At 46.3% G+C, this 22,937-nt stretch overlaps 1 protein-coding gene across 6 annotated transcripts in view; it reads right to left on the bottom strand.

Annotated features, from left to right (window-relative positions):
• The window catches only part of DMC1 (DNA meiotic recombinase 1), a 1,265,506-nt gene that overhangs the window by 1,208,046 nt on the left and 34,523 nt on the right, over positions 1 to 22,937 (bottom strand). For all 6 annotated transcript variants that reach the window (XM_078683618.1, XM_078683629.1, XM_078683640.1 and 3 more), the window contains exon 4: positions 22,202 to 22,246. In XM_078683618.1, coding sequence (XP_078539744.1) covers positions 22,202 to 22,246 — 45 coding nt within the window. The remainder of the gene's footprint in view (positions 1 to 22,201; positions 22,247 to 22,937) is intronic.

Below are 22,937 nucleotides of genomic sequence, written 5' to 3'. Positions count from 1 at the left end.
TCTCTGCCATCGCCAGGCTTAAACATGGCAAAGCGCCAGGCCCGGATGGGTATACCACGCTCTTCTACAAAACGTTTTGCACGTCGCTGGCCCCTACTCGTCTTTTCAACTCGTTTGCTGCACCGGGGGCCATCCCGCCTGATCTTTTACGGGCTTCCGTCACGGTAATTCCCAAACCCGGGAAAGACCCGAAGCACTGTGGATCTTACAGACTGATATCTCTTCTGAATGTTGATCTAAAATTGTACACGGGGATCCTAGCCGCTCGCTTGGCCCCTCACTTATCCGGTCTTATTGATCCTGATCAGGCCGGTTTTGTTCCGGGGAGACAGACAGTTGACAACACAAAACGGATCGTCCACCTGCTTGAGAAAGCTTCCCGGATCCCGGGGGAACGAATGATTTTAGCGGTGGATGCGGAGAAGGTGTTCGACCGAGTGCACTGGCCTTACTTGGAACAAGTGCTGGTGAAGGCGGGCATAGGGGATAAATTCCGCTCCATGATCTTCAACTGCTACAGACGGCCGACTGCAGTGGTTCGAGTGAATGGGTACGCCTCTCGGGACTTTAACATCGAAAGGGGCACTAGGCAGGGATGTCCACTTTCGCCCCTGCTCTTTGCTCTTTATATGGAGCCGTTCGCCCAACGGGTGCGGCAGGGGTACGGATGGGAGTTTTTACACAAGGCTATAAGCCTCTACGCTGACGATGTCATCCTGTCGCTTGACGAGCCCCGGACGGCCCTACCGGCCTGCATCGAGGAGCTGGCCTCCTTTGGTGCGGTCGCGGGGTTTAAACTGAATATGGGAAAGTCGGTGGCTCTAGATGTCTCCCTTGAACCAGCCACTAGGACCTACCTACAGGACCGATTCCCCATGATTTGGTCGTCGGCGGCTATACCCTATCTGGGGATCCAGATAGCCCCCACCTTACCGGCCATGGTGTCGGCCAACTACACGGCACTGGGTGCTAAAATCAAGGAGGAACCGGGCCGTTGGAATCGCGGCACCCTCTCCTGGTTGGGCAGGATAGCCGCTGTTAAAATGACGGTTCTGGGAGGAGGAGCTACGCTACGAATCAAGATGGCCGCATAAGCTCCCGGCTCCGCCAACCTCCGCCGACAGCTCGATTATCCTGTCTTTCATCCTGTCCTTACACCTGATTTCCTTGTCTATGAAGGTCCACTGCTTCCAGAGGTGCAATCCCGAGATTTCTACCTTATCGGCTGACGAAGATACGCCGTGTTTCTATTCTCGGCCTAACATCGTGTTGAAGCCGGGGCCTCGATTTCTAGACTACCCGAGTCAGAGTTGAACAACATCGGCCGTGAGACCTGGACTGAGCCCGGTCTCCCGAAGAGTGCCTGAATTGTTGTTTTTTCTGACGATCCTTTGAACAATCCACACCCGGGACACACCAGCGTGCCACGCCGGCTGCTGTGGCGGGGGCCCGGGCCCGGAGACCTTGCTGCCCCGTGGGGGTCGACGGGCTGGGTCCTCCCTGACGGCGAAGGTGTGTTCTATAAGACGAAGAGCGCCCATTATTTGTGATCAGATTTGCGTGGCCTGTGACTCCGGAGCAGCCGGCCTCCGGGGTCCGAACCCGGCTCTGTCTCCTACTGAGAGGGGATGGAGCGGACGGAGGGCACACCATCGCTACGGGCCGTTGTGGCCGCCATTGGGGCGCTCCATTCGCACACAGTCGCTGTGTTCCGGACACTGATGGTGAAAGTGGACGGTTTCCTAGAACCTGAGGACGACACCTCGTTTGGTCTCCAGCTGGAAATGGTACCAGCGGTGCATTGCATCTCAGAGGTCGAGGTCCCTGTGCACCGGAATTTATGAATCTCGACGGTCCCCTATTGCCGGCAAGCCTGTCCTTGCTTCTCGCTAGTGTCTTTTGCCTGACCCTGCTGCCACCTATCACATCTATGGACGATCTTCCATGTGGCCACGAGTTACTTGTTGATGGTTTCGGGTGCTCGCTGTTTTTGGACATCTTTCCTAGTTCGAGCCGTGAACTTTTATCCTGTTTTCGATCCTCTTATGCTGAAAAGAACTTTTGTGGACGCTTTGCCTTTTCCATCAAAATGGCGGCTCGAGTGGCAAAGACTCTTCTGACGGTCCGTACTGGCCAGGGCTGAACTTTCTCGCTGGGTTCCGATATATTAACTGTCCGTAATGCCGGGATTGTGCCTATATTGTGATGGGAATTGGGTGGCTGTTGTTTATCCTCCCGTGACTGGTTTGTATAATTGCTGAATATTGATTTTATCGTGTCTCCGGGTGGTTGCTGTTGGCGGTGGGCATGGGAGTCCGGGAGTGTGTCTGCTCTCTCCTCCTCCGCTTTCTCTTTTCCCTTCCTTTAGGGTAGCTCTTGGGCGACAGGCACGCTGCTAGTGGGGTTAGGCCGTAGCCATTGCAGAGCTGCAGGGTGGGGGGTTAGGGGTGGGGTTTTTTATTTTCCCTTTTTTATGTTCTATGGCCCCTTTTGCTTTCCCTTTTCCTTCCACGAGAGATGGGCTGTTTATCTTTCGCGAATCCTTCATTGTCCGGGTGTTTTCGCTGACTCCATTATCCTGTAACATTGTGGACGAGGTCGTGCGGGTGGGATTGCTTAGCTTGATTCATAGACTGCTTATTTCCTGTTTCCGCTATGTGTACCTGTGATGGGCCCTTTATTTCCTACAGTGATTATTGTTCGTATAATTCCCCCGCCTGGTCCTTATTCTGTATTTTATTGCGAAACACCTGATGTTTGTATTGCCTACTCTTGTCTTACTGTTAAATAAAAAAATATATTAAAAAAAAATGACGGTTCTGCCGCAGGTGCTTTATCTGTTTCGGGCCCTACCGCTCCAGCCGCTGGTTGGGTGGATCCCGCAGCTACAAGCGGACGTTTCGCGCTTTATCTGGCAGGGGAAGAAACCCAGAATGCGTAGAACCCTCTCATTATTGGCCCCTGAGGCGGGAGGGCTGGGGATACCTGACTTTCGTAGGTATTTCCGGGCGGCGCAGTTACGTTACCTCGTGGAATGGAGTAGGTGGGAGTCCGACAAGCACTGGCTCTTCCAGGATCTGGCGGGTTTCTGCGCCGGATTCACCGGCCCAAGAATTTGTACGCCTCCTTTGTTACGACAGTGCCGCTGCGGGTCTGGGATGCCACTGCCACCACATGCGGCCTCACCTCCTTCCCGTCGCCGCTCACGCCGCTGGTGGACAATCCAGACTTCACCCCAGGTATGGAAAGGGGAGCATTCGCATGCTGGAGACAGGCAGGATGTAGAGCCCTGTGTCATATGTATGATCAGGAAGGGGTGATCCCCTTCACGCAGTTTCGCCAGGAGTTTTCACTTCCTGAGACTGAAAGGCACCGCTATATGCAGGCCCGTCACTGGGCTCTTCAGCCGCAGGTGAGAGAGACAGCGGATAGGCGCTTTCTACCTTATGAACAGTGGCTGCTTACGCGTACTTCGGACTCAAAATTGATTACAGATCTTTATAAGTTACTACAACCTCCGTCCACACATTTCTATAATCCGGGGAGAGAACGATGGGTAAGGGAGTTGGGGAGGACCCTGAGCCCTAAGGAATGGGAGAACATATCCTATAGAGCAAGGCATTCGGCGTACCATATGGGTCTCACTGACACATTGACTAAGGTTTCCACCTATTGGTACTATACACCGGAACGGGTTCACGAATTTGACCGTAGCAAGGAGGCCACATGTTGGAGAGGATGCGGACACCGAGGTACACTTACACACATTCTATGGGACTGCCCACTCCTCGAAACATACTGGAAGGATGTGCTGGACGACATTGATACACATTTTGGCATTGAACTGCCGCGCTTCCCCGCTTACACCTTGCTAGGGCTCCCAAATGGACTGATTTACCCCCTTCGATCCCGTAGGGGTGGGCAGATTGCCATTGCGCTGGGCTCAGCAGTTCAAAATATCCTGATACATTGGCGCACTGCCACGATACCCTCTGTCACGGGTTGGCTCCATAGATTGTGGCATGTGTTGGGCATGGAGAAGTTGTCGCTAACAGTGGCGGGGGATACAACGCAATTTTCTGAGCTTTGGCAGCCATTTCATTCTTTGCTGCTAACAGAATTCAAGGAAATTACCTGTCCCAAGTACCTCCGCCTCATGCGGCTCACGAGCCCAGCAGCACAAGCCCCGTGACTTGAGGGGAGGCCCACTTCCCCTGCAGGAGGTAGCTTTGGTGTCCACCTTGGATAGTGTTGGTGCACTGGACGTAGATTGGGGAGGGGGGAGGGGGGGGTTGGGATCCGGGAGTTGGGTTGTTGGGGTCCTGGGGGGGAGTTGGAAATGGAAATGTTATCTCATACTGTGACACTGCATTCCAGGTATAGCAATGGGGGACTGGTACAATACACTGCACCTAACAGTTCCAGTTGGAGCTGGGGCTCTATCCGCCTGAACAGAATGTCCCATGATGATGTAAGTTGGTCCTTATATGATGTGCTGAATAAAATACTTTAAACCTAAAAGTTAAAGATTTTTACTATTTTGAGCACGTCTTGGATGAAATTTTTCCTATTTTAACTAGAAATGTATACCTACAATGGAGATATGGCACCCTACCAATTAGAGCCTTTACCACCAAATGGTGCCTATCTTCGCCAAAAAACTGCCCTGGTTGTAATTGCGATCTGGAAAATGACCTGCATATTTTTTTTGTCCAGCGTACCAAAAGTCAAGAAGGTATTGGCTCATACCTCTTTGTAAAAATTTGGGATTTACTCATTGTATGCAGGCTTATAGAATTCTTAAAACAGATCTAACCAGTCCGATTGTTTTTGCCGTAGCAAAATTTTTGACAGCAATGTGGCACAAGCGCAGGTGTTTGACAAATATTGTTTACATTTATTTGCACTAGCACTTTATAATTGACTGCTATAGAAGATATAATGGATGTACAGTAATTGCTAGGTTTATTAAGCATCAATTTGAACTTTGTACTGTTGTCAATTTGCTTGTGTTCAATTGAAATAATTTATCATCCCTGTATATCGTACTTTTTTAACGAATGTTTTGAACATCTTTTATGGCAAAAGTTTGCCGAAATAAAGATATATGAATGAATGAAAAGAATTGGGTACAGATACCAAAGAGTTAGAAAATCGCATTGGTAGTTAGGTCCTGAAACCATTGAGGCAAGCCAGCTCCTCAAAAGGACTGACCTGGACAGAAGGATGTAAGGCAGAGTAGGCCCAGCAACTCCCAAACCACTTCCCTCGCCTGACAGACTAGGGAGACTCTCCAAGGTTTGGCTGAGTCTCCTGGCCTTTGACTGGGGAGGGGATTATGTAGGAAAGTGTGTGTTTGTTGCAGTAACCCTGGGTTTTGATTTCTCTGGGGAAATCAATCATTCACTCTTCACAACATACTATCTCATACCCTTCAGCCTATTTGTGTTGTATGCTATAGTGAAACCACAAAACATAAGGTATTCAGTGTACAAAACATCAAAATTTTATTATAAAAAGTCTTTAAAAATGTTTTTGAATACATTGTAAAACATGAATTCATTACAATTTATTAAAAACAATTTCTGTCAATCAAGTGGTACCTAGATCCTAGTGTTTGTCAGTTTTTATAGACACAGAAAACAAGGGATCAACACACTTTCAAAGACATCAATTCCAACAACAATATTCATAAAATTATACTAATAGAATTATACAATCAATACATCCCCAACGGGGTAGTCGACGCGTTTCGGTGGTTGTGGCGCTATGCCCCACCTTCCTCAGGACAATTTTGACGTACACAATTATCTGTGAATAAAAGATACCAATGTCAAAGTTCATTCACAGTACATTTACAGTTTTTTTTCATTTCTTTTTCACCCTTGTGTCTTACATAGTTTGTGGTCCCACTATGCATTAAAACCAGTATCGTGACCCTTTGGGACCGCCATCCCCCTTAATGTTAAATATGGGCTTGGGCGTACCGACTCACTTGACCATGCATTCACACATTTCCCTCCTCATTGTCTTCATACATTATAGAGATAGCATACCTTTAAAAATATCCTTTTTCTAATTTGGATATAGGTTCAAAGTAAAACTTTGTAGCGGCTCACTGTAGTCACGCTCTGTAGACAAAGATATTCATCATATTAGCTCCATGATTGTATCCAATATTTACTTTGGATACCAAATTGAGCATAATTTAATCAGGGACTACCCTACCATGAGTTTATGCGCAAGATACTTGATTTTGCTTGCGATGTTCTGTCTTATTCGTTTTCCTGGCAGCTATGTTCAGAGTTGCCCTGTTAGAGCTAATATGATGAATATCTTTGTCTACAGAGCGTGACTACAGTGAGCCGCTACAAAGTTTTACTTTGAACCTATATCCAAATTAGAAAAAGGATATTTTTAAAGGTATGCTATCTCTATAATGTATGCAGACAATGAGGAGGGAAATGTGTGAATGCATGGTCAAGTGAGTCAGTACGCCCAAGCCCATATTTAACATTAAGGGGGATGGCGGTCCCAAAGGGTCACGATACTGGTTTTAATGCATAGTGGGACCACAAACTATGTAAGACACAAGGGTAAAAAAGAAAAGAAAAAAACTGTAAATGTACTGTGAATGAACTTTGACATTGGTATCTTTTATTCACAGATAAATGTGTACATCAAAATTGTCCTGAGGAAGGTGGGGCATAGCGCCACAACCACCGAAACGCGTCGACTACCCCGTTGGGGATGTATTGATTGTATAATTCTATTAGTATAATTTTATGAATATTGTTGTTGGAATTGATGTCTTTGAAAGTGTGTTGATCCCTTGTTTTCTGTGTCTATAAAAACTGACAAACACTAGGATCTAGGTACCACTTGATTGACAGAAATTGTTTTTTAATAAATTGTAATGAATTCATGTTTTACAATGTATTCAAAAAAAATTTTTTAAGACTTTTTATAATAAAATGTTGATGTTTTGTACACTGAATACCTTATGTTTTGTGGTTTCACTATAGCATACAACACAAATAGGCTGAAGGGTATGAGATAGTATGTTGTGAAGAGTGAATGATTGATTTCCCCAGAGAAATCAAAACCCAGGGAACACCTAAACTTTTTTCTGCATAAATTACCCTGTTCCTGTGGGTTTAACTAGAAGGGTACTCTCTTTCCTTTTAAAACATGTTGCAGTAACCCCCCACTGTTTGCGAGATTTCTGATACACTTTCACTGAATGTGTCCTGTGTCCCTGAAAATCAGGTTCCCAGGGCCTATGTTCTTTCCCGAAACTGTACCTTTGTTTACACAATTGGCACACCGCAAGCCCACATGTAAGTCCCTTGCAAAAGGTACCAGTGGTACCAATAGCCTTGTGATCAGAGAGCCTCTCTAAACAGCCCCTCCAGCCTTTCGTGATTTACAAAATAATCGCAAAATCAGCTGAGTAGGATAAATCAACAAAGGAGGGTCAAGATGGCAGTTGAACTATAAGAGTGCTCCGGACCCCTCCATCATCCGCTCTAAGCTTGCAGGCCCATCGGCAGATAGCCTTCCCCTCCGGGAGCGGATTTTGTCCCACCAACATCAGCAGCAGACACCAGTGGTGAGCGAGATTGAAAGAATGCTGATTTGAGCCCTGATCCGCCCCGGGTATACAGGGTGCACCACCGTCAAGATGGCGGACTGAACCCGCCGGCTGATGCGGCGAGGGGACGAGGTCGGGTCTCCCCCCGGGGTTTGAACAGTATAGATTGCCAGATCCTTGGTGTACCTGCCGGAAGCTTCCGGAGTCACTGGGGGTCCCTGACAACCGCCACGACACATACAGACAGCGACTGTAGTGTCCGGCCTGTTGAAGCGGTCCCGGGGATGTGTACAGCTGCAGGAGAGGGTCGGTGGCCCCTGCCCGGTGCGGAGTGAGTGCAGTTAAAAAGACGCCGCCCCTCTCCAGCAGACCGGTGATTGGCAGAGTTCGGAGCTCAGGGGTGAATCATGACCATACCATGTCCCCTGCACCGAGGGAGGTCCTGTGCTGTGCCCTAGGGAGATAGGTCGAGCCCTGACCAGGCCATCCAGACACGAACTGGTGCCTGCCTCAGTGAGGACAAGCGATGGGGCAGGCTCTCCGCTGTGGCCTTTCCTTGGGCACCACCTGTTGATCAGACTGATCCTTCTTCCTGCAGCGGGTGATCCTTCGGCGGGTCCCGATGGAGGCCTCAGGGACTGCGGGCGCGGAGGGCCGCGTTGGCGCATGTCGTGCTCGGACTCCGGGGTGCAGGCCCGCTGAGTAGAGGTGGAGAGTCTCGGACCGATCCTGACATTCACAGGGTACCTGAGAAACGGTAAGCGGGGGGAGCTGAGAGACTAGGGGCCCGCAGTCATCTGCAGTAGTCTCACTCCCTGCTCCTGCCTCTTGGTTTCACCTGAAGGACCTCGTCATGGGGGCACAATCACCAGACAGAGCCCCACCACAAATCCAGCTGCTCCTTCAGGCCCTGATTCTTTTGGGAGCTCTCCCTCATTATACCTGGTATAGATGTTCCCGCCCACCGGCAGCCAAGGAGTCAAACGGGGCCTGGGGCCGTCACAGGCATATCCTGTGAGCTCTCCCGCCCATGAGCTAGGACAGACCAGTGGGCGCCGTCGGCACTGGAACCAAGCTGAGTAGGCCGGCTCCCTGCTTTTGCCTCTGGGTTTCTCCTGAAGGTCCTAGACACTGGGTGGGGCCTCCACCACAAATCCAGCTGTTATTCCAGGCCCTGATTCTTCTGGGAGACCACCTGCATCATACCTGGTATAGGTTGTTCCAGCGCACCGACAGCCAAGGAATCAAGCGGGCCCTGGCGGCTATACCCCATCAGCGCACCCGCCCCTGGCCAAACCATACTAGTGGGTGCCGACTGCATGGAACTGCGCCATTTATAAGACAGGGCCCGTCCCACCAGCACCTTGCAACCTGGCTCGGGCAGAACACATGACGCTCCCACCAGATAAAAGACTCAGCATAACCCTTCTCACACCCATTGGGTAACCGAACATAGTCGAGTATTGCTACCATTATAGAGGCCGAACAACTTTTGGTCACACCTCTCACTAGCGGCTACCCCATCCACCCACTACCATGGGGAAGGGCCCTGGCCCTAAACCACCTGTGACACAGACTAAGATTGACCAATACACCACAAATGAGCCTGGACCCACAGCTGGTGCTAATGAGAAACCCGTCCCGGCCTGGGGGGATCTTACCACAAACCTGCAAGCCATCAGTTCTTCTCAGGCCTCAGTAGAGAACAAAATTGGTGAAGGCTGGGTGGACATGGCCCTACTCCGGCAGGACCTCCGGAACGCAACGGCCTATATTCCAGAAGCCAAATCCCACATTTCTTCAGTCGAGGACGATGTGTATTGACTAAAAGAACAAGTAGCCCACCTTCAGACCCACACTAAAGAGTTGCACACAAGAGGGCTGAAGACACCGAAAACAGGTCTAGGAGCAACAATCTCCACCTGGTGGGGTTAGCCAAGGGGACAGAACAGGGACAAGTGGTGGCTCTCATCGAGCAATGGATCAAGTAATGGATGCCCACAGACACACTGTTCGCATGGTTCATGAGAGAACGAGCCCACCGATCGCTGGCGCCCAAACCTCCCCTGGGTGCCCTGCACCGGCCTATCATCACCCGGATCCTTAATTTCAAGGACAGAGGCTCAATCTTAAAAAAAGCCCGTAACTTAAAATCCCTAACCTACCAGAACCACAATATAATGATCTTTCCTAATTATACGCGGGAGGTTCAGGCTCAAAGACGATCGTACACTGAAGTCAAGCAAAAGCTACTCGCCCTCAATCTTCAGTACAGGCTGCTTTTCCTGGCTCGTCTCCGAATCGTCTTCCAAGACATGACCGAAATTCCGGAGTCGGCCTGGACCTTGTTGACCGAAGGGCATCCCCTTAAACCTAGAGTCACAGTTCCCACCTCAGGAGCCCGGGCTGCCCCTACGACATCCCCTAAGCCAAGAAGAAGACGCACACGCTCAAGCAAGGGACGAGGCGTACGCAGAGCCTAATCGGGTTCACCCACCGGGTCTGCCTAGAGCCCTGGAGATCAGGATCTGCCATCCGAATCCCGCTCCTCGCAGTGGTCTGCATCCCTGGGTCGATCACCCACCAGAAGTAGCCCCCCTAAGACATTGGGAAATGAATCCACTGACTTGGATCTCTCCTGAAGCCGGGCACTCCTGGGATGACAGGTCTCTCTGGGAACTGCGAGCAGTTGGACACAGCTTCATGGCGAGCTTGGGGTTGATGATCTTAATACGCTACAACACTCAGATAAATCTGCCAAATACGATGTACTTAAGAGGGGGGGTCCTCCGCGCAATTCCGAAGCTCAGCGTTCTAGTTTAGCCTGTTAATTCTTGAGTTCAATAGGGCGACAGATGCTTCCGTTCTCGAAGTATAGGGTGGGGTTGGTGGGGGGGGGTGGGACCATTGTCCTAAGTTTTGTTCAATTAAAATGTTTAATGTTCACAGCACTTCGTCCTTGTACCAACGCAGATCCACACGACTTCCGACGAGACTTCATACTGCACGCATTAGCATCCGAGGGAGTAGTTTGAGCTGCAGAAGCCCATGATTGATTGATTGATCCCGACCTTTCCCTTTGCAAGACTGGGACCCCGTGACTCCTTGGCCCACCCCCACAGCCCATGGCACAAATGTCAAATAGGGAAAACCCCCTCCGAGTGACGTTATGGAACGTCAACGGTCTGCTCGATAGAGTCAAGTGGATTGCGGGCCTTCGATATGCCCAGAGACATACTCCTGACATACTCCTGCCCCAGGAAACCCACCTCATGGGCAACCTGTGTCCCTTCCTCGTAAGATACGGGTTCAATAGAACTTGGCATTCAGGCTTAGAACGGGGTTCACGTGGGGTGGCAATCCTTCTGAGATGCAACTTCCCCTTTGTAGCCCTCTCCAGAAAGTTGCGAGGGATTGCCCTCAACCTAATGCCCATATACATTCCTACGTCTACGCTCACACAAACCCTGAGGCAGATCAGTGATGTGATTACTTCCCTACCCTTGGTTGAGAAGGTGATACGGGGTGACTTCAATGTGGTCATGCAGCCTAATCCCGACACTACAGGAGTCTCCTCTGGCCCTGGGACACTACACTCCAAACATTTGGTAGGCTGGGCAAACTCCCTAGGCATTTGTGACGTGTGAACGTGACTCTCGATACACCCACACCTCCGAGGCGCACCACACACATGCAGTCATAGACATGATATTCATGCCGGGAGCAGGGTCAGAGAGATAATTATCCTCCCCCAAGACATCTCAGATCACTCACCTCTGCTCCTGACTCTAGGCGACCCATCTGATATGCTCCGCCCTATGTGGAGGTTAAATGTTTCTGACCCTCTGTGGTTGGAGCCCTTGTGCTCTTGTGTGTCAGGGACAAAGCTTGCTTGGGGTGGAGGTGCTTAATACCTACCCCTAAGCAGCAACAGCATTCAGGACGGTGAGCCTCAAAGGCTTCCTGTCCTTTGATATGTTGACCAGGGCCTCTCCAGATGGTAAAGATGCCTGCCCCCCTGACCAAGCCTCACATTTGGTGGCAATGTCGGCGGGAAAATTAGTAATCCGAGGAAGGGTGTCCCCTCTCTGCCAGGACCAGCACTAAGGCGCCCTGGACAGAGGTGACCCACTCCTTGGGAATTCTCTATCTTGAATAGAAGAAATCTACCCAATCAGGTTTAGGCATGCCCCCTCCTCAAAGAGAGGGGATTTACAAAGGATGTAGTCACCCTAAAGGCAAAGTAACCCATTGGCTACTACCTGCCATTACCTATAACACCCCCAAATTCCTTAATATGGGGCACCCCTGAACCTTGATCCTGAGATTCCTGCAACCTACAAAGAAGGACAAAGAAGACGCCATGCAGCAAACTTTGAAGATGACGACTGACCTGGACCCAGCCTTACCGACTTAGAGAGCCTGCAAAGAAGACAACGCCTGTCCTGTGGCCAGCGACTTCCAACTGAAGCAACTGCTGGGCTTGAGGAGATACTGGGGGACTGTGGGCCCTTAAAGGCGCATATGCTCTTTTCACATTTACATAATGGCATCCTATAGGGCTACACTGCCCCCTCTTCCTTTATCTTTCTCCTTTTATAAAGGGTTTGTGAAAGAGATTTAATCAGTCAAATAACACATTTCCAGTTAACCTGCTTGAAATGTATGTATGTATATATATATATATATATTAGAGCAAATTGCGCAAGCGCTTCGGGAGGGCTCACCGCTTCATCCGACCCTCCGGTCTGTGTTTGGCTCCTCTGTATGGTTCACAGGTTCCCTTTGATTAAAAGATAGGTCCGACGCGTTTCGGGGCCACAAACGCCCCTTCCTCATGGACTGAGCGCAGGTTTATCACCATGTTCTCTTCACACTAGTCAAACGCTTTTTAATTTGACAGCTGGCGTCGTCCTCCCTAAGTGGGTGGAGTTTACCAACACCGGGACTTATGGTTGTCGTAGTCCCGTGAAGTGAATTTGCATAATGACCTTAAGTAGGTTGGCATTACTGCACTTTTATTACTGTCTTTAAAATCCTTGAGTACGATGGGAGGAAAGCTGCAGGCATCACGTTTTATTCATATGGATGTTGCGCTGGCAGGCGAGTGTGTTTGATCTCGCCTCAGTCTCTTAGGACAGGATACGTGTTCCGCCATCAGAGTGGAGCTCCTCACCGCGACCAAGGCTGGCCGCTTGGAAAATAGTAGAGCAAATTGCGCAAGTGCTTCAGGAGGGCTCACCGCTTCATCCGACCCTCCGCGTCGGACCTATCTTTTAATCAAAGGGAACCTGTGAACATTACAGAGAAGCCAAACACAGACCGGAGTGGACAACACAAACTTTGGGTGAGGTACCTAAACTGATTCAATGCACCTGGTAGTATATGTTGGGCTAGAGAATAGCTAGCTCACAGTGCCACCACAAGAACCCCTTCCCCAAACAGGGAGCGAATGGTTTCTGTCAACCACTGAACCAGACTACCTTGACCCTTCAGGGATCGTTTTAACAAATCTAGAACCCTTTTGCTCAGTCACTTGTGCACTCTTGTTCTCAGAGAAGTATACAGAGAATACACATTGGGATATTCTTCAATATGTTTATTGAACCAACGTTCTTCTTGTATATAGAACATGTGCTGCGATGATCAATAGACAGAAGCATATGAAAGTGATTACAAGCAACAAAATAGTAAATAGCAGGTATAGTTTCACCATGGTGCTAAGAACAGTGTATATACACAGGCATATAAATCAAGGTAGTAATAAAGGCGTACTCCTATTATGCAATCCCTACCCTATGTGTGTCTAGGGTGTGTGTGAGTGTATAGCCAAAAATCCCCCCACGGGATGATTCAACCCCATTACGTGGCAGGACAGAATGTAGGACGCCGTCTTGGTCACACACTGGACATCCCTCAAGGGGATGTTAGGCAGCTGCTTGGCGGGGCATCAGCCCACAAGGACCTCTCGATGTCCAGAGAAGTGTCTCCTCTGGCTAAATCCAGAAATGCATATTCATTTATAATAAAAAGCATCCTTGCATTGTATATACAGATTAGTATTGCTGTGGGTTTGCAGATAGCCCTGTCGCTTGGTGGATGAAGATAAAACAACATTGCCACTATAACAAGGGGGGCCCTGAAGTTGGATAAAGGTTGAGACACAGGGGAGAAGGGCAATCAAAATACAGAAAAAGTCTCCACCTGAATTGAATCAAAAGGCGCTAATAAAGTCACCAAGAATTAAATCTCCCTCCCAGCGAGCACTGGCCTAAGAGCAAAGATAAAACGTATTCATGGGTTCATTTTAGTCAGCATTTATTCCAAAAATTAGTTCGTTGATATTCATTAATACAATGTAACACAAAAATGAGAAAAAAATGAAAAAAGCATATTCCCACAAATCAATCATGCAGTCATTCAAAACAAAACACACTCATCACACAGTCATTCTAATTCGTCCTGATCCCAAAGGATCCTAGCATTCTAGCTAAAGGGTAAAACTGTTCTGAAAGAAGGAGAAAACCACAATCATAAATGACAATGAGTATCCTACATATATTTCAGTTTGTCAGGATATTAAAGATCAGTTTTCAAGAATAACAGGGGGAGGCATTGTTTTATTTGACACTGACAATTATTCTACCAAAATGCATGACCTCCTTAGTTCACCTAACCGTTATAAGAAGATCAGATCCAACCCTGAACCTAACATGAAATGTAAAATACTCAGAATAGTTGAATCAGCTATTGATAGAGGCGAATTCCTAGAATGACTGTGTGATGAGTATCTTTTGATTCAATTCGGGTGGAGACTTTTTCTGTATTTTGATTGATAAAACAACATTGTACAACATGTGTAAAGTCCTTGTACTCTGTGTTCGAGGAATCATGGTAATGTTGCGCAAAATGTGTAAGCAAAGCAATTTCAGAGAAACTAATCCAACATTGTAATGCACACAAATATGTGCAAAAGGTTATCGTAAAATTTTATTGTGCAGAAAAAGGGCAATGTAAGAAAATGTGTAGCATTACTACATGGGTCTAACTCAGGAACATAACACTCACTCCTCAACCTAAAATCTATCTATAAAGAGCAGGCCATAAAATATTATATAATCTCTAAAACCACTCTAAAATCACCTATAAGTAATCTTCAAAAGTCTTTTTTTAAAAAGCCATTATGCATTTTAAAAGTCTAAGCACACAGAAAGCCAAGGTGCCTAGAAGTAAAAGAGGAGACCGGAAAAATATAATTTTGTTTCTGGTCTTTTAAAAACCGGCACTATAAACTGTTCCCACCAAACGGACTAGCCGTATTGTTTATGTGTTCCGACTGGTAGTCACAACATTGCTGTTGCCAGAAACTGCAGAGGACGTTCCCAGAGTCACACCTCGAAGCAGGTCTATATGTTAATGCTAATGTTAATGTTATTTGTATTTATAGAGCACTAACTGTTACCCGAAGGTGTCCTGGCACTGTGTGAAGGCCTACTGCGGGTTAAAAGGATGTGGGAATTTACCCAGATCAATAGAAAATAACCATGTTTTCAGTGCTTTCCTGAAGGCCAAAAGATTGGTCATATTTCTTAAGGTTGGTAAAACAGCTTTCCATGATTTGGCCACATTAGCTATAAAGCTTCTACCACCCCATTTAGCTTTTTTACCCGGGGAACAATCATGAGTTTTGCGTCTGATGACCGCAGTACTCTTTTTGGTATATACCAGTGGAGTCGATGTCTTAAGAATTCGGGTCCAGTTCCCTGGAGGGCTTTAAAAAACAAACATAGAGCCTTAAATTGAGTGTTTCCTGACCTGCAGCCAATGCAGTTTTTTAATTTTGGCTGAGATTGATTCGTGCTTTGGTGTGTCTGTTAGGAGTCTGGCTGCTGCGTTCTGCAGAATCTGTAGTTTATTCATCAATCCTTTTTGGATTGTAAAATATAGACTGTTGCAATAGTCTAGTCTGGACATATTTAGTGCTGTAACAACTGTTTGTTGCGCGTCTTTCGGTAGTAGTGCCATAATTTGTTTTGCAAGATTGGAGGATATACAATGTTGATGAAGCCACAGTATTCACCTGGTCCCTAAAACTTAATTTATCGTCTATCCATACTCCGAGACTCTTCACCTTCCTAATAGGAGTGGGTAGTAGACCTAAAGCCTCCGGCCAACATTCAGGAGTCCAGAAGTTAGGGTTGTTGCCAAACAACCCTACCTCTTTTTTGCTGGAGTTGAGTTTCAGGCAATTTTTGGCCATCCATCCCCCCACGGCGTTCATACAGTCCTGCAGCCTTGACGCGGTTTCCTGAAGCGTCTCTGGTAGTAAAGACACCACAATTTGGGTGTCATCCACGTTGGAAGTCAAAGTGAAGCCAAACAATTTAATTAGGGGTGCCAATGAAGACACGTAAAAATTGAAAAGTGTCGGGCTCAGTGACGACCCTTGCGGCATGCCACAGGGTAGAGAGAATGATTCTGCTTCAAATTTATCCAGGGCCACCGTTTGCATTCAGTAAGAGAGAGAGGATTTAATAAGTATCAGACAGTGCCCTTGACTCCTATCTCATCCAATCGGTCCATCAGCAAAGCATGATGGACCGTGTCGAAATCTGCGGATAAGTCTAACATGATCAGTACGGCCTTCCCCCCTTGGTCGAGAATGGTCCTGATCTCTTCTGTGGACTTGAGGAGTGCCGTTTCCTTACTGTGGCCCTCTCTAAAAACATAATGAGTTGGGCTAAGGGCCTGTGAGCCCTGCAGAAATGTGTTGAGTTGAGCATTCATATTTCTTTCTATGATTTTTGCAGAGAGTGGTACTCTAGATGTAGGTCTGAGACTGTTTGGATCATTAGCATCCAGGCTGGGCTTCTTCAGCAGGGGCAACATTGATGCATGTTTCCAGTCTTAAGGAAAGTATCCTTCTAAATACATTGTATTGATGATGGAAGTCAGTTTCCCTGATACTGGCTCTGCAGCTAGTTTTACTAACAAACTGGGACAAGGATCATAGGGCGGCCTGACTTCACTTTTGCCAAAAGCTTGAAGGTGTCTGATTCTGTTAAGCAGGAAAAACTGTCTAATCGTGGGGCATCAAAATTTGATATCATCTGATCCGTTGCCAAATCAGTCATTATATGGCTCTTGACTCACTGGAATAGTTGGTGCACGTGGGTGGGCTAAGGAATGTACTATTTTAAAAAGCTCTTTAGGCAAGTTTTTGGCCGATTTGATTCAATTGGTAAAATAATCTTGTTTTGTACTTTTAGGCAGCTATTTGTAATATGCCAGGCTGACTTTATATTCCTTTTTATCCTTTTCATTGTACCCCTTCCTCCAGGTTCTTTCCAGGAGTTTGCAGGCCAATTTTTGGTTCCTCAGTTCCTGATAATACCAGTGGGAGGAAGGCTGCTGTCTGCTGTGGCTGAGGCGTGTTTTAGGTGCTAGCTTATTCCCTGCAGCTTCAAACCATTTAGTGTATGATCTGGTAGCCTTGTCTAGATTACTAGGTGTTAATGTAGTAGTAGAGGTTAACAATTGGTGTAATTCCTCTGCTTTTATCTTGATCCATGCTCTTTTCTCTGAATATATTGTTGATAATTTTGGAAACGTACGGTCCGGCAATGTGACCTCAAACAAAACTGCTGAGTGGTCTGACCAGACTAAAGGAAAGATGCTCGTGAAAGACAACTGCAAATTGTTTGAAAAGATGCCGTCTAAAATATAGGAGGGCGGATGGGTTGCACCCGTCAATTGTTGCTCGAGGTTTCCACCCTTCATCAGCTCGAGCAGCCTGATGGTATCTGGGTCAGAGGGTGATTCAAGGTACTAATTAAAATCTCCTAAAATAGTGTAGGAATTGGTACTGAACCCCCATTCGAGTATGCTGCCTGTTTGTATTAAAAATCATCCTCTTGGTCCTGGTGTCCTGTAAATGAAAGCGCCTCTGAAAGTATAGTGGTGTGAAAGATTAAGACAAAACTCAACCGCTTCACATTACTCATTGGCTATAGGATTGAAGGACGCCATAATAGATCTGTGGAAAATAACCGTTAAACCCCCCCCCCTTTTCTGTGTAGTCTTTTTAGCGTGTAACAGAGGTAATCGTGGGTGTGGCTTTTACTAGGTCTGGTCCGGACGTCTCGTCCGTCCATGTCTCGGTGATAAATGCAACGTGTAATTTTTCATCTTCAATGAGAGAGGCAGTTTTTAAGCTGCGTTTAACCAAAGACCATGCACTGAAAAGGGCACATCTCCGAACAGAAAGGGAGGCGTCTATTTTGATGTATAGTTGCTTAAGTGTTAAGGCTGCTATTGGATGAAGCGAAAACTCTGGTAGCTTAGTGTTGCACCCAGAACAGGTCGTTTGAACCTGAGGGGGCATAGCATCAAGAGGAAAGTCTCAACAATTAGGGGTTGGAGTGATTAGATTAAGCTTTTTCAAATCTTTGCTAGAGTACTGTATAATTTTGACCATACCTGAAGGAATTTGTGCAGGGGGACTGGAGCTGAGTGCGGAACAAGCGTGGACGGGCGCAGATGGGCTTGCCTTTGGCGCACCAGCATCTGTTTAAGTAATGTCAGGGGCATGAAGCCTAGCCCACTGACCTTCCTACCACCAAAAAGTTTGCACCAGTGTCGGAAGTCCCGCGAACACCCTGCAATAGACTTCTTGCTGGGAAACAGAGTTAGTGCAAAATGCGCAATGTTAAAACAATTAAAAACAGTTTTAAAGTGCAGTAGCGGAGGTAATGTGCAAAGACAGCAATTATGAGCGAGTACAATGTAGGTCTCTCCCGGCTCAAGCCTCAGGAGGACTTCACTTATAGAGCAAAGGTGATAACATCAGCCGCCGAAAAGGGCCATCCTGTAACCGTTTCTCAGAGCCGATATCCAGCTCACTAGGAGCCAAAGCCTCCCAGGGTGGGTCGAAGAATGTGTTCTGTAGCAATGCAACATGCTGGGGCTAACAATACCCATGGACCTTTAAAGATTACATCAGTACCTAATTTTTTTTTTAACATATTTTATTGTCTTTTATAGTCATTCTTAAGCATGTGCGTTCATTTTAACAACAAACTCCTTTATATATGTGCATTTATCGTAGCCGACATTTGTTCTGTCTGCATATCATTACCATTAAGTCAACATCTTTTGGTGCACCGTGCTACAAGCATTCCCTAAACAACATGGATATAACCTTATCTCCCCTCCCCCCAACGTTCCCCAAATACCCCTCCCACCCCCGCACTGCTGTCAAATAGGGTATTGTTCTCCCTTCCTCTGCGTTTTGCTATGGGCAGGCACCTGGAGTGTCGGTGCTGTTTTGTGGCTACTCAGCCCTTCGCATGCATCTTAGCCTTTAGGCACTTCCCTCCCTTGACGCTCGTTCCTGACTCTCATCCTGTTCCCGGATCCCAAGTCTCCTGTGTCTAGATGATCCAGTGGGGGGTATTGGATGCAGACCCTTGGTCATAATTTTTCAGGTCCTCTACCAGCTCCTCCCAAGCTTACACCCTCTCAATTCTACCTATGCCCCTTTTCGCGTTCCTAAGTAGTACTCTACTCTCACTACCTGCCCATTTCTCCAACTCGTGCTTCCACCTATGGACGCTGGGGCCAGGTAGTGCCTTCCATTTGCTGGTTATTTCCCACTTCGCCAATATAAAGGCCAGGTCTTGAAATCATCCATTAGTACCTCAATGTCCAATTGCGCAACCAAGTGCGATCCGTAGCAGAAATCCAGTAAACATTCATGACTGCACAGCAGACAGCGGAATACAGTTTGTACGCAGTAAGGCCACACATGCCTGAATGATAAGAACCAATGCTCAATTAGTTCTTGAAGCAGAGGTATAAAGAAGCAGTGTATAATGCACTCACGGCACTGCAGCACAGGTAGTGCTGTCTCCAATCTGTTTACTCTGGGACATCCATTGCAGAGCAGAAAAATAAAAATAAAAATCCCAGCCACAAGTAGCAAGACAAGCGGAAGGCCTCCAAAAACGCTTCCCAGTACGGAGTGAATGAATGATGGAATTACTCTGAAAACTGTCTGAAAGGTGCTAGCCAATCCTAAGCCAATACATTTAAAAACTGGCGCTACTCCCTTTGTATCAGACATATTAAACAGCTCCCCAAAAGGCAGTGGATAGTTAGTATGAAGTAGCCTCTGTATTTCGGATGAGGACCTCACAACCTGGAGATCAAATGTCGCTTTGGAGGACGTTAAGGCCACATCCTTTTGAAAAAGCATGGCTTTCAGTTTGCTCAGATAATCAAAGCGTATGTTGGAAACGTTTATCGAAGGCCACAGAGTTGCCTCCTTAACTGTGCTGGCAGGAGGAAACAGTATTTGTTTGCAACAAGTAACTATGGAATTAGCCGTTACCACATAAGTGATTCCTGCTTCTATTCCACAGCAGCCTTGATCACTCAGCATCAAATAACTCCCATTAGAGAGTAGTTTGAAAACTGGATAAATCATGGCGGCAGGAGAACCCTTCAGATAACAGTACAAGTTTACAAATGACGCATTACAAGTCCCGTGAAGTGAAATGTCCTTGCATACTAAGAACCCGCTCAAAACAGTTTCACAGTCAGAACTGCTGAGACCTTCTGTGTCCCCATTCCTGCATCTAAACTGAAAGGTAATTGCCAGTATTTATGCACAAAACCTTCCCTTAATGCTTCAAATCTGCCTACCTGGTGAGGTTGTAGACAATATTGGAATTAGAAAGTCGTGACTGGTAGGGTAATATATCCATGGATTATCCAATCCGTGAACGGCATCTCAGCAACGGTGAAAGGTAATCGTTCTAGTTTTTCAATGTGCAACATGGTATACTTTGCATCTCTCTGTGCCATTAATATCTGTCTTTTAGTTAGATCATATGAAGAAAACAGATTGGAAGTGTTAATATAATGCCACATCACGTGGCCAAAACGTAAGGTTTGAAGTGTCAAGCTTAATAACGTAATGGACCGAAGTTGCAACTGTCCATTTTGTAAAATAGACATGTTTTGCTGCATTATGTCAACTGCAGATGATACTATGTTGCCCAATGAATATATGCTAGAGGTAATACATTTTAGAGCAGACTTTTGCAAAGACAAAGAATTTTCTCCTCAAGAACGATTTTCTGCTTCAGATTTAGAATGGGAAGAGGTAACTACAAAGGCTTTGCCAAATAAATCCAATTCAGGGACATGCATAAATTTCCTTTTTTACACTGTCTTTGTGGACGTGCCTGGTGGTGCACTTTTCAAGGATACTTCCCCCGGCAACATTCCTTTTAGAAGGATGGACAGTCTATTATCCGACAAATATAATGTCAACCTCCTTTCTGTGTCCTTGAGAGTCTTATAAGTTAAGGCTTGACAAATGTCACAGCATGAAGCCTTATGAACAGGCTAAAGGCAATGAATACAAAGAGAATGAGTCATCAGTTTAAGTCTTCTTCTGCCCACAAGAGAAGGATTTGAAGAGAGACTTCTCTATTTCAGCCAAAGTGACAGTTGACTGATACTGATAAGTAAAGGATCTCCCTGGCCCAGACAATGGGACATTTCAATATAACAACTCACAGTTCTGTAGCTACTGAAGATCAGGCTGGGTCAATGCCAGGGCAGACGAGAAAAGTAAAAATGGTGAGACTGGAACATTAGACCAGAGCTCTGCCTATGAGTGGTAGAAATCTGAACGATGGTGGCCTCTAGGGTGAGTAAGAGGGCTCGTGCTTTCACCTCATTGGCTGAAGATCAGGCTGTTTCAAATTAGGTGGATGAGCTACTAAAGAAACATTGCTTATCAGGCTATTGACCATTTTAACACTGTTTACTTCTATTTAAAATGTACCAGAGATTCCCAGGGTGATGACGGGAAAATATTCAAGCATGTGGAAATATGAAAGATCCAATGTTGGGATATGAAGGATAGTCTGGACAATGGAAAAGCAAGCATCATATTTAGATAACAATGCCCATCATATGTAGGACTCGAGGGCACTGGATGAGTGGGAGACCACACAACAGTGCTGTTCATGAATACACCAAGTAATGTTGGCGGGAGCCACAGTAATGAAGAAAGGTAGCTGTCAAAGGTACATACTTCGGGTATCAAGGAAGGGGGAAAACTGTAACAAGGTACAAACTGGGCAAAGCAAGAGCAAGCAATAATAATGAGTAACACTGCCCTTCAGAGGTAGAAGTAAAATGGAGGTAATAGAAATGTTATCAACATGTCTGCTTGTCGTTCTGCAGCCATCTAGCTGTCTGTTGTGTGTCTATCTATATATTTTTCTCTCTCTCTCTCTATATATATATATATATATATATATATATATATATATATATATGCTAATCTAGCTCTCTGACCAACTATCTAACTTGTGGAGATTTACAGCCAAATCCCACCACAGAGACACGTTACACTGTTTCTCATCAAACATGACTGCAAATAAGTGTGTGTACTAAGGGTGAAAGAATACAAAGAGAAATATAGTGGGGGGCTCGAAGACTGACTTGATACATCTATATTGTACTCTGTGCCCAAAAGGGAGAAAATCTTAGATGAGGGAAGCGTGACATTTATTTTGTCATACTCACAATTCCATGCTTCTGTAACATATCGATGTCCTGAAAAAAAGATTCCTGAGAGACAGAGAGAAGACGTTTAATGAACATTAATATATTAGATTATAATTTAAAATGCATTTAGTGTAGTGCAGTCCAGCTTCTTGACACAGGGATATGTGAGTGAATACAGTGGAGAGAACTAGCTCAACAGTGGCATAATCCAATATATGAATGAGGCCCATAACGTAATAAAGAGTGTTGAGACAAAAAAGAAAGTCTCTGAAACTAATAGCATCTGTTACCATACATGCCACAACTATGTGTGGCTTAACAATGCTGCCAATACTGTGTTGTTACCACGAGTTCCATTACAACGCAAGCCAGTACAACGACTTGCTTTAGGGAAACACTGGACTTTGGAATAGTTTATATTACTATTCCAACTCCAGTCGGTGTATCAGTAGGGAAGGTGTTGGACTTAAAATCCAAAACCAGTCCAAAACCAGTCCTACACCACATTCCTTAAAGCAAGTTGTTGTAATGATTTGCATTGTAATGAACTTGTGGTAACGTCACAATCGTAGTACTGACTGCGTTGTAAGGTCACTATGATGTAATGACTGTGTTGTAATGGATGTTTCCCCTCTGAAACTGCTGGAGGCTACAATGCCAATACCCAACTACTAATCAGATAGAAAACTGGATCCATGCCTGAGGATATCCAGATAACATAAATCTGCATACAATGAATCTAAACTGAAGTTTG

This window comes from Lissotriton helveticus, chromosome 1_1, assembly GCF_964261635.1.
Source record: "Lissotriton helveticus chromosome 1_1, aLisHel1.1, whole genome shotgun sequence".
In the NCBI taxonomy this organism is placed as follows: domain Eukaryota; kingdom Metazoa; phylum Chordata; class Amphibia; order Caudata; family Salamandridae; genus Lissotriton; species Lissotriton helveticus.
This window is presented reverse-complemented; position numbering and strand designations above follow the sequence as displayed.